The sequence below is a fragment of the Pecten maximus genome, chromosome 19 (assembly GCF_902652985.1).
Source record: "Pecten maximus chromosome 19, xPecMax1.1, whole genome shotgun sequence".
In the NCBI taxonomy this organism is placed as follows: Eukaryota; Metazoa; Mollusca; class Bivalvia; order Pectinida; family Pectinidae; genus Pecten; species Pecten maximus.
The window spans coordinates 6,148,882-6,166,323 of NC_047033.1; the positions used below are offsets into that span (position 1 = coordinate 6,148,882).

General features: G+C 37.8%; 2 protein-coding genes across 2 annotated transcripts; both read right to left on the reverse strand.

The window, feature by feature from the left end:
* Window positions 1-4,454: 4,454 nt before the first annotated feature.
* On the reverse strand, window positions 4,455-10,064 carry LOC117317744. The gene is made up of 5 exons (XM_033872654.1): window positions 9,762-10,064; window positions 7,944-8,109; window positions 6,744-6,880; window positions 6,036-6,189; window positions 4,455-4,925 (listed from the first exon to the last, which is right to left on the reverse strand). Exons 1-5 carry the CDS (start codon window positions 9,808-9,810, stop codon window positions 4,733-4,735), a joined length of 699 nt encoding a protein of 232 aa, XP_033728545.1. The 5' UTR covers window positions 9,811-10,064; the 3' UTR covers window positions 4,455-4,732.
* Window positions 10,065-13,934: 3,870 nt separating this feature from the next.
* On the reverse strand, window positions 13,935-16,487 carry LOC117317736. The gene is made up of 3 exons (XM_033872644.1): window positions 15,834-16,487; window positions 14,930-15,068; window positions 13,935-14,353 (listed from the first exon to the last, which is right to left on the reverse strand). Exons 1-3 carry the CDS (start codon window positions 16,441-16,443, stop codon window positions 14,083-14,085), a joined length of 1,020 nt encoding a protein of 339 aa, XP_033728535.1. The 5' UTR covers window positions 16,444-16,487; the 3' UTR covers window positions 13,935-14,082.
* Between the last annotated feature and the right edge of the window lie 955 nt (window positions 16,488-17,442).

Sequence of the window (17,442 nt, forward strand, 5' to 3'; positions counted from 1 at the left end):
TTTTCCTTAAATTTACTTAATATTCTAAAAAAGTGCTGATGCGTTGGATATTTTCAGTTTTTACTAAAGATAGTACCTGGTAATTCTTTGTTAGTCATACTCAAATATTTTTGATTGATATCTATTTTGACACATTTAGAATTTATTTTTGCTAAATAGATGTATAAATTATTCAACATTTAAAAATGAATTTTCAAAGAATTTGTTGATAAATGTGTATTTTTATTCAAAATATGTATTTTAGTACCAGCTTTCAAGCCATTTGTCATTTATATGCTCTCTTTTGTTTTGGTATCTCTTTTTTTATGTCATTGTTTTGTTGTTCATTTCTACCCTTGTACATATAACTTAAAGCCATTATCCTGAAAGAGAGACATATGTTGTTGAAATGTAGAATATTTTAAGAGACCATTGGCAGATTTAGAGTCCATCAAAGATTTACACTGAATCTACATATGTAGAATTTGGTTCTGTGTATAGTGCATGCATAAATTTTTGATGTAAAATGAATTCCTTGCAAAGGAAAATATTGAAAACAGCAAAACTCCAAGGCCTTTCTGCTGCCATTGGTTTCTACTGCACGAAGAATCCTATGGAGCCAGAAAAGCCTGGTGGGAAAGTCTTTTATTGGCTATTACGTTTTGGTGTATAATTATGCATAAAAGTTTTATGCATGAAGCTTTCAATTTCTACCATATCATTGTTATGAAATATTTATAAATTAATAATTTATGTGTTTCATTATCGTAATCAATGAATAATACCAAAATCTCTTTGCTCAGGGACATATATATATATATATACGTATATGTTCGTCCCTGCTTTGTATTTGAAATTGTCTTCCTCTGTAAACTGCAAGAAGTTTTTGTTAGCTTGATAGTTTCAAATTTTGTTTTAAATTAAAAACAAATTAGTTTTCAAGTTTTCATGAACAGGCATTGTATTGCAAATTTAAATTGCATTTTTTAACACTAACCCAAGTTTACTCTGGCCCCGACACCAGTCATGGACATTCTGACTGATAGATTCACCTACAACAGACATTTATCTGTTAGAATGTCCAAGTCTACCGGGACCAAGGGGAATAGGGCTGATATCTATTGATGTGAAAAAGAGAAAGAAGCGATGAGAGAGGAATGTAAGCATCATGTTTTACGTTTATTGGAAAATCAAATTTGACAGCCCCCCCCCCCCCCCCCCCTCAGAATAAAACTTAATATTTTATCTTTTATATTTTTTTCCCTTCACAAACACCCTTTTAACAAATCAGAAACAGTATTTTACCAAGAAGGAAAAGCCAAAATAATTTATACTATATGAATATATAATTGTATATATAAAATATATATTTTGAAACAAGTGATCGTTGCATTTTCTTTTTTTTGAATTGAAGCAATCACTTTAAATTTTTACTATTTCAGCCAAGCAAATCTAAACAGAAATGGTACATGTGTGACTACATGTAATAGATATGTGATAGTTGATAGGAAGAGTGGAATGCAACAGAAACTGCATGAACTATTGGTACTTGTAAGATCCTGCATAAAGAAATCAGAATATTTTTGGTTTTTAACTTCACATGGAGTCCTGTACTATAAAGATATTACATGTATATGTTATGAGATAGTCAATAAAATAAAACATTATATAAATTTCAGAATATGTTCTTGTTTTTCCTCCCAAGCAACATACACTTTATAATGTTACAGCGCCGACAGCTACAAATGTCGTCTGCATAAAGGACGTTTTATATATTAGTTATTAGGTAGAGTTAAATTGATGGAAATGAGCATGAAGACGCGTCACGTAAGTTTCACATCTTTGGAGTTCTCATTCTATGACAACCTGGGATACTTTGTCCAGAAAGTCTAGGCACATTAATAGGAACTGACGTTTACAATTGGCACTATCGAATGTTAGCTGGTCTGCTCCAAGAACTGTCACAAGAAACATTTCGTCATTCATGTTCAAAATGTTTATGAAACAATCTGCTCCGAATGAGTTTATAATGTTGGTCTTATTGGGAGAGAGACAATCATGTACAGTATATGTACGGGAGCTCGCTGGTCTTATTGGGAGAGAGACAATCATGAAGTATATGTACGGGAGCTCGCGAGTCTTATTGGGAGAGAGACAATCATGTACAGTATATGTACGGGAGCTCGCTGGTCTTATTGGGAGAGAGATAATCATATAGTATATGTACGGGAGCTCGCGGGTCTTATTGGGAGAGAGACAATCATGAAGTATATGTACAGGAGCTCGCTGGTCTTATTGGGAGAGAGACAATCATGAAGTATATGTACGGGAGCTCGCTGGTCTTATTGGGAGAGAGATAATCATGTACAGTATATGTACGGGAGCTCGCTGGTCTTATTGGGAGAGAGACAATCATGAAGTATATGTACGGGAGCTCGCGGGTCTTATTGGGAGAGAGACAATCATGAAGTATATGTACAGGAGCTCGCTGGTCTTATTGGGAGAGGGACAATCATGTAGTATATGTACGGGAGCTCGCGAGTCTTATTGGGAGAGAGACAATCATGTACAGTATATGTACGGGAGCTCGCTGGTCTTATTGGGAGAGAGATAATCATGTACAGTATATGTACGGGAGCTCGCGGGTCTTATTGGGAGAGAGACAATCATGAAGTATATGTACGGGAGCTCGCGAGTCTTATTGGGAGAGAGACAATAATGTACAGTATATGTACGGGAGCTCGCTGGTCTTATTGGGAGAGAGACAATCATGAAGTATATGTACAGGAGCTCGCTGGTCTTATTGGGAGAGGGACAATCATGTAGTATATGTACGGGAGCTCGCGGGTCTTATTGGGCGAGAGGCCATCATGTAGTATATGTACGGGAGCTCGCGAGTCTTATTGGGAGAGAGACAATCATGTACAGTATATGTACGGGAGCTCGCGGGTCTTATTCGGAGAGAGACAATCATGAAGTATATGTACGGGAGCTCGATGGTCTTATTGGGAGAGAGATAATCATGTACAGTATATGTTCGGGAGCTCGCGGGTCTTATCGGGAGAGAGACAATCATGAAGTATATGTACGGGAGCTCGCGAGTCTTATTGGGGGAGAGACAATCATGTAGTATACAAATTGTATGTACGGGAGCTCGCTGGTCTTATTGGGAGAGAGATAATCATGTACAGTATATATTCGGGAGCTCGCGGGTCTTATCGGGAGAGAGACAATCATGTAGTATATGTACGGGAGCTCGCGGGTCTTATTGGGCGAGAGGCCATCATGTAGTATATGTACGGGAGCTCGCGAGTCTTATTGGGAGAGAGACAATCATGTACAGTATATGTACGGGAGCTCGCGGGTCTTATTCGGAGAGAGACAATCATGAAGTATATGTACGGGAGCTCGATGGTCTTATTGGGAGAGAGATAATCATGTACAGTATATGTTCGGGAGCTCGCGGGTCTTATCGGGAGAGAGACAATCATGAAGTATATGTACGGGAGCTTGCGGGTCTTATTGGGAGAGAGACAATCATGAAGTATATGTACGGGAGCTCGATGGTCTTATTGGGAGAGAGATAATCATGTACAGTATATGTTCGGGAGCTCGCGGGTCTTATCGGGAGAGAGACAATCATGAAGTATATGTACGGGAGCTTGCGGGTCTTATTGGGAGAGAGACAATCATGAAGTATATGTACGGGAGCTCGATGGTCTTATTGGGAGAGAGATAATCATGTACAGTATATGTTCGGGAGCTCGCGGGTCTTATCGGGAGAGAGACAATCATGTAGTATATGTACGGGAGCTCGCGGGTCTTATTTGGAGAGAGATAATCATGTACAGTATATGTACGGGAGCTCGCGGGTCTTATTGGGCGAGAGACAATCATGAAGTATATGTACGGGAGCTCGCTAGTCTTATTGGGAGAGAGACAATCATGTACAGTATATGTACGGGAGCTCGATGGTCTTATTGGGAGAGAGATAAGCATGTACAGTATATGTTCGGGGGCTCGCGGGTCTTATTGGGCGAGAGACAATCATGAAGTATATGTACGGGAGCTCGCTAGTCTTATTGGGAGAGAGACAATCATGAAGTATATGTACGGGAGCTCGATGGTCTTATTGGGAGAGAGACAATCATGACGTATATGTACGGGAGCTCGCGGGTCTTATTTGGAGAGAGACAGCCGTGTAGTACGGGAGCTCACAACTTTGTGGCAGCCATTTGATACTGTTTTTATTTTAAGCTACACTTGTATATATGGAGTTGAAAAAGGGAGACGAGTTATAGTAATACAGAAACATAGCATAACCAGAATGCTATTTTAGTAAAGGAATCAAATATTTCTGATGTCAACCTGTTCCTCTTAATGGCATTTCTAGATACATAGATCTTGATGTACAATGTCGAATGAAATCCGATAAATCAGGGAAGTAGAGGAAGTTCAATCAATACAGACAAGAATTTATTGATGTATATTTTATTTTTTTTTCAGAAAGTACATCACTTTTATGCGTGTTGATGATATATCTTTAAGACAACGAAGGATACATTTGCATTTTAACCGAGATAATCGACTCCGATACTGAACATCTCAATCTTTAAGAAATAAAGAATATTTGTATACCTGTTTCTCATTTACGTGATTATAGAATGAAACGAAGAAAAAGAAAAATAGATTACAATAATCACAACTTATATATTGCCATTCATATAATGGGATATTACGGGAGGGTAAATCTTTAGCTGTTTTGGGGTTCGATCTGATCAATAAACTCCGATATGTCGACATGGGCTCCGACACCATAAGGTTCCGACCAGAGGTTGTCGAGTACAGCGAAGATCTTGGCATCGACTTCCGTCGTCCCTTCACAGCTGTCTGGAGATGGCGGCGTATCTTTCTCCATGATGCACCGAACTGTATTAGTCCGCGTTCTGAAACACAAAAATACAGTCTGTTTTTGCATTACGTATACATTGTCCTCTGCTGACAATTTTAGTGGCACCGTCCATAATATCATACGTATTTATCCCATTACGGACTATATTTTGTCGCGTTATGATTCAGTTAACCTAATTTAGTTACTGCGTTGGGAGAATTTGAACTCGACATTTGTACCCAAACCAAACGAGTGACGGTTGTTGATAAAAGTTTCGTTAGTTAATTTTCAAATTTAGAAATAATTTGAACGCACTATTGACCCCTAGCATCACTGTCATGTGCTAGCAGGACAGCACAGGTCTATATATATATTTTTTTTATAGTATTGTTTAATATCCTAACAGTATCTCAAGCTAACCAGATATTGTCATTTGAATAATATAGACAGCCTCCCCTGTGTGCAAGATGCATACGGGTGGCGAACGTGCTTTCTTCGTCATACACAATATAGATGAGCTTTATCTCGATCTATGTCTTATGTTAACGTGTAAATATCGACATAGCGATAGTATAAATGTCTAATTACTGTTATTACGCCTTTGTGTCAAGAACCATGGTTTTAGCATCGTCCATATCATCTTCGCTAACCAAGGGTTACTCTACGCTATGCTCCATTTCACCCTTGGCTTCGTTCATTACCTACCCACTGACGCCTCCCGCGTAATGAAGCCAAGGTGAAATGGAGCATAGCGTAGAGTAACCATTGGCTAGCGAAGATGCGTTCATGTAACTGGCGTCGTGTGTTCACAGCAATCGGACTACCTCGGGCCTTTCCGACAAGCTCGGAAAAACACCCGAGTTGGCAATCGGAACCCTCGTCCTTTTATCCGAAACTAGTTTGCAGACGCAATCGGAACACCTCGCCTCCGTCTGCGAACGTAGGTTTCGAAGAAAATGACGAGGAGTTCCGATTGTCGCAGACGGAGGCGAGGTGTTCCGATTGCCGAGGTGGATTGTTGAAAAGAATACCCGAGGAGTTCCGATTGGTGTTCACAGGTGTGCCAGTTCTCAATCATTATACGACTTGTTCACAGCACGTGTGGAGTAATTTATGAGAATAAAGGAATTTGTATATAGAAAGTAATCGGTAAATCAATTCGTACCTTGTCCACCATTCAATACCCAGGGAGATATTCATTGACGAATCTGGCCTGTCGGGAATCTCGCTGTATCCACGTGGATAGCACGGGTTAAAGACCGTTCTCCAAAAGTTGGCACAATCTCCCGTTAAAGCCGTTTGTACAAACTTCTGCAAAACTGTCAAAAGAAATTACATATTACTTCCCTTCCATGTCATTCATTGAAATATTCAAGGACTTCCGAGTTCATATTTCAGGACGTGTAAATTATTTTTTCAGGACGTCTGAGTTAATATTCCAGGTCTTGCGAATAAATACATTGTATTCAAGGACTTCCGAGCTAATATTTAAAGACTTCCGAGTAAATATTTAAGGACTTCTGAGCTAAAATTTATAAAAGGTCTTCCGAGTAAATATTTCAGGACTTCCGAGCTAACGTTAACGTCTAAGGTCTTCCGAGCTACATAGAATGTACTATCTATAAAGACTTTACAGTTAATATTTATGGACTTCTGAGTTGACATTTAAGGACTTCCGAGCTAATATTTAAGGGTTTTCGAGTTATGTAACAAGTGTGTTTTCAAGGAAAACTTCTATCATTTAAATGGAGCCGGATGCTAAGAAATTTGTTGCCTGTGGAGTTTGGAGGTTTTTGTTTGGTGAAATACTGGGACCTGTTTGTAAGTAATGCCTGATACACACCCAGTTATTATAAGGTCTACACATACTTACAGGGCTGGACCTGCGGGTCGACTTCCCCATTAGCTGTACACAGCCCTCCATTCTCTAGATGTAGTTGGTGCAGTTCCTCCTGGTTCGAACATTGCTGGGTGTTTGAGGAGATACACGGACCATACTGCAGCAGTGAGCTATAATGAATGTACGGAACGAGATTCAACATTTTGATAATAGTATTATTGAGAAAGATGTTTATGTTAAACACAAAAATAACTAAAATAAAATAAAACTAAAACTATAAAAAAAAAAAAAAAAAAAAAAAAATCAAGAATCAAAACGTTTCCGAAAACTTCAAATACAAGGGCGGCTGAGCTGACGCTATATACATTTACAGTAACAAGTGGCCAATATTTGCAGGCAATCATCATGTAATTTGTTAGGTTTGTCAGATAAAAAAATACCTCTATCGCTTTCGCGCCAGTCATTTATAACCTTTATATAAGTAGAACAAAAACAGGGTGGTAAAAAAAAAAAACAAAGCTTATGATCATTATAATATCATTTTCTGTCTAATGGGTCCAAATCAGTCGGCTTTCTGTTCACATACAACTGGAAATATAATAGCTTAGTCATAAAATCATTTGAATTTATCCAATTGACATTTAGAACGATGTTTACGTGTAAAGTGCCACAGCGTGTGAATACTCTACAGATACCAGATATTAGAATACATTTAAAAACCAAACGGTTGCTTTTAAGCGTGAAATCATTCGAAATGTTTGTGCTATTAATTCCTTATTTCTTATAAAGAAATATAGATATAAGTAAAAACAGAAGAAACAATGATATTCCCACTAAAAGCAGAGAAATCTCATTCGTTTAGCAGAATGGGCCGACACACTTGTAGAACTCGGAAAGTTAATTGGCTGTTGAACGTTAAACCCTATTACTGGAAAATGGGCTGCGATATCAAGAACTTTTGATCAAGAATATTGAAATAAATAAATAAATGAATGTTTTTTTTCTTTTAAATAACAATCAAACAAGGACGACATCGAGATGATGACGACGGCGGCGGCAGCGACTGAGAGAAAAAGCCAATCATTGTATTAGCCGTCATTTGTAAGACATTTTGCTTCTGTCAGACAGATGGATGTGTATTCCCTCTCTGTCGCAGGTGTTTCCGCTCTTCCTTTGACAATGAAATACATATATCGACTGTATAACTCTAGACATGTTAACCTCTGTACATACCTACACCAAACATTGAGGAGCACCTGTAAACCTTCTCTGGTGAAATATCCACCACTAAATAGTCTTTCACGCTCATCTGGAGTCGGAGCCCTCATTCCTAGACAATACAGTCGTTGAATGGCATTGTAGGAATTGCACACGGATGCCTGCGCAGATCCGTGTCCAACTGATTATAAGAATACTGAATATTATCATCAAACAGAAATGTCATGACAATGGTGAAATTTAGAACTGATGTATTTTGACAACACAATATTTATTCCAGAAATATAAGAAACTTATTCGAATCTTCTTTGAAAACAGCATGTAATATACTAAAATTAGTAAATGTAAAAGAACTAGATAAAACAGGTAAATTTATCCATTTTTTTAGAAAATGGACAGAGAAATTAAATAGTTGAAACTTGAATGTTATTTTGTTAAATTATTGATATGCACGTTGTTTAATCGTTTAATCGAAGAACAGTTAATTGAAACTTCAAGACGAGATTCATGAAATAATATCTCATCTCAGAAAAAAAGTGGCAAACACGTAGTTGATGCAGCATTTAGGATAAACTCTAAATACTTCTAATAAAAATTAACATTTAAATATGCTACATACATGTGTGTTTGTTACATATCATTTCAATATCATGTAAAATAAAAAAAGTGTGATTTTCACGACCGATACTTATTATACAATCAAATCAATATTTTTAATCATATAATAGAAACCTAAGGCGTTTGCTTCTGGTTAGTATTTACAGAAAAAATAACCCTTCTCTACTATAAATTTGAAGATCAGACGATGCACCGACTGTTGAACGGAAGGAGGCTTTTGATTGGTCGAAAATTATAGTTCGTATTGCTTACAGAGCTGTCAACTAATCAGATTATCCATTGGATACCCCCTAAAATATACAGATCACCTTTTTCTCATCTTTAAATCATTGAAAGCCGGACAAAACTCCGTTGATATTTAAGGAGTCTAATCCAAAACACGTTAATAAAATTTGTGTACATTTCATATTTTAGTTGGATTGAACTTAAATTCAAAGTGAATCGAATCTCACACCCCACTTCCGACTTTTCGAGTGTTACACCTTACGAGAAGGGGCTTATATTTTTTCTGTCAATGCTAACCAGAAGCAGTCGCCATTGCAGAAACGTACATACAGCCATATCTGAAACAGGAGCGCGAACACACCAAATTCAACTTTAGACAAAACCAACGCATTTCATTTTACACTTTAATGTTCTGTGTAAATTCTACATCATATCAATACTCATTTTCACACGCCTTATATTAAAATATGGTATTTTTGACGCTTTATTTCTTTAACAAATATTCATAAGCTAGCCTTAACTTGATATGTATAGTTTTACTCTTTCCACTTTCGTTTACTCACACGAATATCCACATGTTAATGTGTATGGAATATACTATATATATTCATTTTAAATATACCGGATTTCACATGGACCGAAGCAGTTCGCCTGTTTATAGAATTGACCTGTTGTAGCTAGCTGGTCCATACATAGACTAGAAAATTCGAAACATCAATGGGTGTATAACATTTGCATACAAAGAAACAGTGATAGATCTTAAACAATGCTCTTACATCTACAAATATCTCTGTTTTGAGCGTGAACTAGACGACAAAAACATCATAATGAAGCTAGGTCACATCTGATCCCAAAATAAACCTATTTAATTTTCCATAAAACTAATAATATGTTCATAATGAAAATCTAAACTACAATCGTTAAGACATAGTGTGATATATATTAACAACAGGTGATGTTTCTGGATATCAATGTCGATAAAATACTTACTATTTATCAAAAGTACAAAACCGAGGATGGCAAGTGAACTTAGCCGCATTTTGTCCTGTCAGTTGGTTAACAGCCCGGTTGATTGTAAACGTGTACACGGCGCCGCCAATACAGACTGCGGATGTTGTAAAAGGTCATGATACTAAAATTACAATTCATAATCTAGGCCTAAGCGAGAGAATAAATAAATGGTTTTATCTATCATAATATATAGTGAGTTCGAGGGCCGGGCAGGGCCCGTGTCATGATACATGTATATAGATTACAGTATATAATAGAATAAAAAGTCAAACACAGATCTGCTGTCTCGCTAGTAATTTCGCGGCTATATATATATACTGAAACGAAAAAGAAACGCAACATGGAAAATTGTGATTAATTTTGTATTAAATATACATATCTGTATAAAAATCGCGGAAATAAACATGCACCCTGCCTAACACCCATACCAATCTTCAAAATCACCCAAGTGTGACTAGAGACCTATGCACTTCCGGCGCGGTAAAAACATCAAAAACCGTGCCTGTACAAACATATGCGTTCTTTTTTCATTCAAACCAGTATCAATTCATCACTAACATTGAGCCACATCATCGCCAATACTTTTGCAAACAATAATTCCTTTTACAATTATGCCACGGTTATCAAAGGTTGATAGAGGACGTGCTATAGCGATGCTTCTGGCAGGGAACACGCAACTTCACGTCGCTCGACAATTCAGAGTTCACAAATCGACTATTAGTCGATTAGTTTCACGTCTTAACGCAACAGGAAGAGTCGATGACCAGCCGAGATCAGGACGTCCACGCGTAACGTCGCGACGTCAAGACCGGGTTCTTAGGTTGGCACACCTGCGTAACAGGAGATTAACGGCCGCTGAAACGGCAAGGAATACGATTGGTAATCATAACCGTCGAATTCATCCCCAAACAGTGATCAACAGACTGCGTGAGGCTAATTTGCGTGCAAGGCGACAGTACGTTGGTTTACCACTAACACCGCAACGTCGAGCACGTCGTATGCAATGGGCAACGGCACATATGCCCAGACGTTTTCCTATGAGACGTTGGAGGTCTATGCTCTTCACCGATGAATCTCGATTCACGTTATTTCGAGCAGATGGCCGTCAACGTGTGTACCGGCGTCGAGGCGAACGTTTTGCTGACGCCTGTGTTTTGGAACACGACCGATTTGGGGGTGGATCAGTTATGGTTTGGGCGGGAATCTCCCATGGTTTGAAGACGCCTTTGGTGATAGTCAATGGGAATTTAACGGCCGTACGCTATCGGGATGAGATCCTTAGGCCCCATGTTGTGCCGTTTGTTAGGCAGCATCATCTAACCTTTCAGCAAGATAACGCGAGACCACACGTTGCAAGAGTCTGTAGAGACTTTCTTGCGACACAGAACATTGTTCCTATAGATTGGCCTCCATATAGCCCCGACCTGTCCCCAATCGAGCATTTGTGGGATGAATTAGACAGAAGAATTCGAAATCGCCGTAACCCCCCAAATACCCTCCCTCAGTTAGCAAATGCACTCGTCCAAGAATGGAATAACATTCCAATACGGAAAGTCAATGACCTGATGAACTCAATGCAACAAAGAATTAGAGATGTGATAACTGTTCGAGGAGGACACACACGATATTAGGGCACGGTTTCAAAACTGCTGCCATTTCAACTTGGATTCACGTAGGGTACTACCAATCATGACCTTCTAGCAAAGTGACCTGTTCTTAAAAATCTCTAAACATTTAAAGGATGTTACATCAATATTCAATATTAACTATTACATATGAAATTTAAACATAATGCTCACAAGTATTATTTTATTAAACCTACAATTTGAAGTTGCGTTTCTTTTTCGTTTCAGTATATATATAACATTCACGACATAGCACGCGCTGCCATCACACCGAATCAACCCGCGATGTTATTTTGTTAAACATTTTAGTTATATTATTTATTTATTTATTTATCTATTTATTTATTTATTCATTTACTTTTACCATCTGTACACCACCTAAGATGTTTCCTAATTAATCATAATAGGCCCTCGGCGACTTAATTATCGGCCGAGGGGGATCGTTTTTACAATATTACGATATTTATTGTTGTTTATACCTACCTCATGTATATTTGTGTAACTGTTCCATGTTCTATGTCTATATGTGATCGTATATAATGTACCCGTGTCTTGATAAAGGGTCAGATTGCCTCGAAAATTCGACAATTTACTTGTCTGTACTGTCGTTATTACTACTTGACAAATATATATACTGTATATATATATATTTAGGTGGGTGGTATTATCTATTAAGATTTATTTGTATTCCACCACTGTTCATCACTTTTCACCATAATTAACCTTTTTGTCAAAATAATTATTTTCTGTTTATTATTATGAAACAGTATTTGTATCTCGACCACCATACTAATCACCAATATGCCAAACCTTAGAGGGAAATGGATTAATATAAGCTTTAAGCTTGTTTCTAGATCCCTCACCAATGTACAATTTGCAATGTGTACACTTGTATTGAATATAAATAAATATTGTTTAACTACCCATTAAGGGAATGACACATACATTTTGAAAAATAACATATCACCGATCAGTTTCCATGAGTGCGATGCGAGGGTAAAAATGGTTTGTGCTTAGGAACAATAAAATGGATAATATTTACCAAAACAAATACTTATCCTGCCGTCTACCCATCTGCATAAGAAAATATTACACTGGATTAGTTTACCTGCCTCAGTACTATTTCTCTCCGCTAGGCTGCGCTCATGAGACTGAGTTGTATTTTCGATGCGAAGCCTAGCGGAGAGTAGAAAAACTACGGCAGGTAATCCAGTCTAGGAACATATTAGACGATTTGAATGCAGTGACAAGGAAGAAACATTCTGATTGGTCAATACATGTTGCAAATATTTTAGTCTTTTTGTTAAGAGCTAATATCAGTGTTCATGGTATTATTACAAATCGGCAATATATTACCCTCTCAATATTAAACGGACAAATTCAAACGATTATACTGAGTTTATGACTTTTTGATGATACTAATGATACTTCAAGAGTTCTGATATTTCGGATATTTGCCCACTTCTTTAAATATAATGTACACAATAAGCAGTACATACTCGTCTTCGAGACTCCAGGGATAACGTTCACTTTCGCCCTTTGCACCCCTGGAAGATCACATTTTGCATCTATGGAAGATCGCTCTTTGCACCCCTGGGAGCTCACGCTTTGCACTCCTGGATGATCGCCCTTTACCACCATTTACACCCAAGGTAGATCGCTTTTTGCATCTATGGAGGATCGCAACTTGCATCTCTGGAATACCGCCCTTTACACCCATTTAAAGATCGGGCTTTGCATCCATGAAAGGTCGCCCTTCGCACTCCTGGTAAGATCGTCGTTTGTATCTCTGTTATATCACTTTTTGCACCGCTGGAAGATCGCCCTTGCGCCCCTGGAAGAGTGCTCTTTGCATCCTTGAAAGATCAACCACTGCATCTCTCGAAGGTCGCCCTTTGCACCACTTGAAGATCGCGCTTTGAACTCCTGGAATATTGCTCTTTGCATCTATGAATCATCAACCACTGCATCTCTGGAAAGTCGCACTTTTCACCCCATGAAGATTGCGCTTTGAACTCCTGGAAAGAACGCCCTTGGTACTCCTGGAGAGGTTGTCCGTTGCATCCCTGTTAAATCGCCTTTTGCACCTCTGGAAGATCGCCCTTTGCAACTATTCTATTATGCTTCTGGTTTCTCCTTAGTCAAATAATATTTGTCTGCGCTAAATAGGCGCACTTTTAACCTCGAGACACACTTAAATCTCTCTTTCCAACCAGTAAAACCTGGTAATTTTGTGTCTCCGTAGTTATATCTGATATGAATTTTGTGTCTCCTTGGATACCTCTATCATAATTGTCAGTTTCCTTACGTACATTCGTTTTGACAAGTGTCTCCCTAGTGCATCAGACCTGACCTATGGTTCTATTGTAGCGTCATTAATGTTGCTTTACTTAAGGAAATCCCTTAACATAAAATTGCTCAAAGGAAAGAAAGCATCGTAATATTTAGATAAGTTCCTGCATTCATACTTCTCTTTAAATACAGGGCCACATTCTCAGGTTTGTGTAAACGGTGAAAAAAAATAATTAAATAAAAAATAGCACTTTATTTTCCAATCAATCACACCTTTTGAATGAATTTGGAACTTTACAACATCTTTTACAAATGTTCATAAGAAACAATAAAGCACTTCTATTTTGCCAATAATAACAATATTGTTTTTATTAATGTGAAACTTAACTTGCCTTCCATCCCGAAAATGTTGGATTTGAGACTTCTGTAGATATTTGACCTCTCGCGATGTGACCTACACGAACAAATACATGGTCTCCCTTGCTGAGAGCCAGTACGGTGGTGGCAGATGTTTGGTGCAAGTCTCCAACCTCGTCTGCGTCTGTGAACGAGTTTCCTAGTGCAACGCCATTTACAATCAGCTGTGACTGAAATGATGCATGCCGATCTGCCATGAGGGTCCAAGTAATGACGTAGGTTCCGGACTCTGGGGCACTGTAATAATACAAACGTTTCGATGTATGTTAATAAGTTTTTTCATTGCTATAGCAAACCACATAGACAACTGTATTCGCCGTTACAACAAAACGCACACACGACACCTGTCTACTAAGTATTCATACCTCTAAAGTTCAGCTTTAAATAGGTAAATGTTTACGTAAAGCGTGCTATTGTGTCAGATTATTAAAATGTACAGTTGTGTCGTATAGGAAAATACGTACATCTTCAATACCACGACAAATAACAAGTAATTTAATGGTAAAATAGGTTCCGAAAATGGTAAGAAGTACTCTCACACTGGTATTGTGCGCGTTGCGTTTGGTGTAATACAATGAGGTGATGCATGAATGTAGATTGATGCAGTGTTGTGATATAAGTGTTGGTGAGGTAAGGTTTATGTGGTGCGTTTTGAGCTATGAGACGTTCGTGCTGTGGTATGGTGTTAAGTTGTGATTGGACGAGTGCGGTTCGGAGTTTCAGAGCTGTGCCGTACGGTAGTGTGCGATGATTGTCTCAGTTATAAAACCTGGTTCTGGCTTAAAGCTTAAAACACAGTTATTAATTTTACACCTGTAGATGCCATCAAGTGGATTGTATCCGTCTCCTTGATCGAGCTGTTCCTGGTCAAAGACAACTGTTGAATGCGGACTAGCATCTACAGTATGTGAAAGCGAGGCATGGAAGGCAATCGTCTGTTCTGTCGCTACTCCTGGAACCAAGAACAAAAACTAATATAATTGTTTGATATATTATTAAAAGGAACCCATGGGGAAGTATAAGTCTGCAATATAACTGTGACATATTGTGGAGCCCCTAGTGGCTATGTAAGATGTTACTTTATGTTACATGCAAGTTAATCCAAATCATATCAAATAAAATAAACGTTGGCATAGTTCGTTGAACAAAAAAAAAAAAAAAAAAAAAACGAAAAAAGTAAAATTCGTCATCGAAGATTAAACATTATTCTCAAATCTAGCAATTACTTTTTCTGTATTTAAGGTAGAAATATTACACCATATTATGATATAGTGAAGACGATCATGGGACTACTATTCTGACCAAGGTTACTAAAATACAGCTTCTTAATCTTTTTCTGACATTTTGCAAACGTATCTTGTAGACATAACTGCAATACATCACACGATGCATTATAGGTCATTTGTGTCAATCAGAATTACTACAGAAACTATTTCATTACTATGTTGAAATCGTAATTCATATGATGAAAGGTGAATCTATATAGACAATACACAGTATAAAAATAATTATTGAGCACAGGTAACAAGTCTGGTACCGTCTTTTAACTGTATTGCATTTAGGACTATGCATAGCTGACCATTTGAAGTGTTTGTTTTTGATGTCACTGTATTTACCTCTCGAAAAATGACAAATACCAACGACGTATTCGATTGTCTAGTTATTCCGCAAAATACCAAAATCTAACATCCCCGAGCGAAAAAAAACACAAATTTACGTTTTTGCTTGAATCCCTGTACCTCAGTGTCTTTCAAATGAACACGGCGATGGCGGAACGTCTTCGAGGAAGTCCATTGTGGTTTATAGTCATCAAGTGAAGGGGTACCGAGTTGTGCATCGTGTGGATTTTGTATGTCTTCACGTTGAATGATAGAAATACCGTCTGCCGATGTATTTGTGTAGTCGTGGCGTTTGTCAGATGTAAGAGATTCGTTGGCGATAAATTTTGTCCTATGTGTATTTTCACGTGATGTAAACAGATTAGATGAATTAATGTCCTCCAAATTGGCGAACACGTCCGACTTCGATTCTAAGGTAGGTGCTGTTTGTCCTTCAATCCCAGCATGCTTAGAATTCACCAGTTGAAGTAATATCACGTCCTGTTTTAACTGCATCATCTCTGCATTTTGGTTCTGTAGTTCACTTTTAAGTTGAGCTATGTGTCCGTCTTTGATATTCATCAGACGTTCAAAATGGCCGACTTTCTGATTTACAAATATTACGAGTTCATTCCATTCCCGAGGTAGGAGTTCCTGGTTAGACACCCCAGTGTGTATTTGTCCAAATTCACAGGAAACACAAAATATTAGTAAAAGAATAACATACATATTGGTGGACCTAATCTAGGACAAATAACAGTCGTGGAATTTGGACGGCAGTATAATCAACGATTACTGTACTGGTCGCGTGTCTTATCTGTTGGTCTCTTGTTAACCCGGATCCATGGATTTCTACAGATTGTCATATGATAAGGTTAGCTCATGGTATGTTTAAAGTCGAGGCTATATTCAGCATATTTTGTTAAATATGTTTTTGCTTATTACTTTTATTTTTTAAACTAATTTGTTTGAACAACAACAACAACAACAACAACAACAACAACAACAACAACTTGTTGTACTTGTAATGTAACAATAAGCAAAACTTTGTGATTTTTACGATGGTGTTCGAACGACCTCGCATGTGGGTTAATGTTGCATTTTTAATTAAAAAGAACAAAAAACGTCATGTTTTAATATAAATTCAATATTTAATGATTTCCCGGTTAGTTCTGTTTGTTTTCTTGATCGGATTTTAATGTTAGGTGTCCAACGTCTTTATAGGGATGTTTTCGTCGTTCCTCGTGTTCTCGCGTGGTCACGTGACCGGCACGAAGGACTACATTAACACTTGGTCGGTAAATATGGCCAGAGCACCCGACCAACGTATTTTGTCGTACAAACAAATATGATACACTTATTCATCGTGCTAAGAAACCGAGAAAAAGTGCTGTACATTCTTCTATTTATTCAAGTATGGTTACATAACGGCGTTATAAACTGGTGTTAATTGAAGAAGTGCCGATTAATTGACTACTTTTTAAGCAATTTTGACGATGTTTGTCATTTTCGTAAGAATGTACAGCACTTTTCGTTGTTCTCATACAATTACCTTCACGCTCTTACCTGTTTCATAAGTATTGATTTAGGGTAGTCGGGTGCTCTAGGACGATTCATAGAGCAAGTGTTAATGTTCATTCTCCAATATTGGAACTCTTCAGTGTTTTAAGTATCGTAATCGGCATATAGAAACGAACAAACGTTAATAAACGAATGCAATGGATCGGA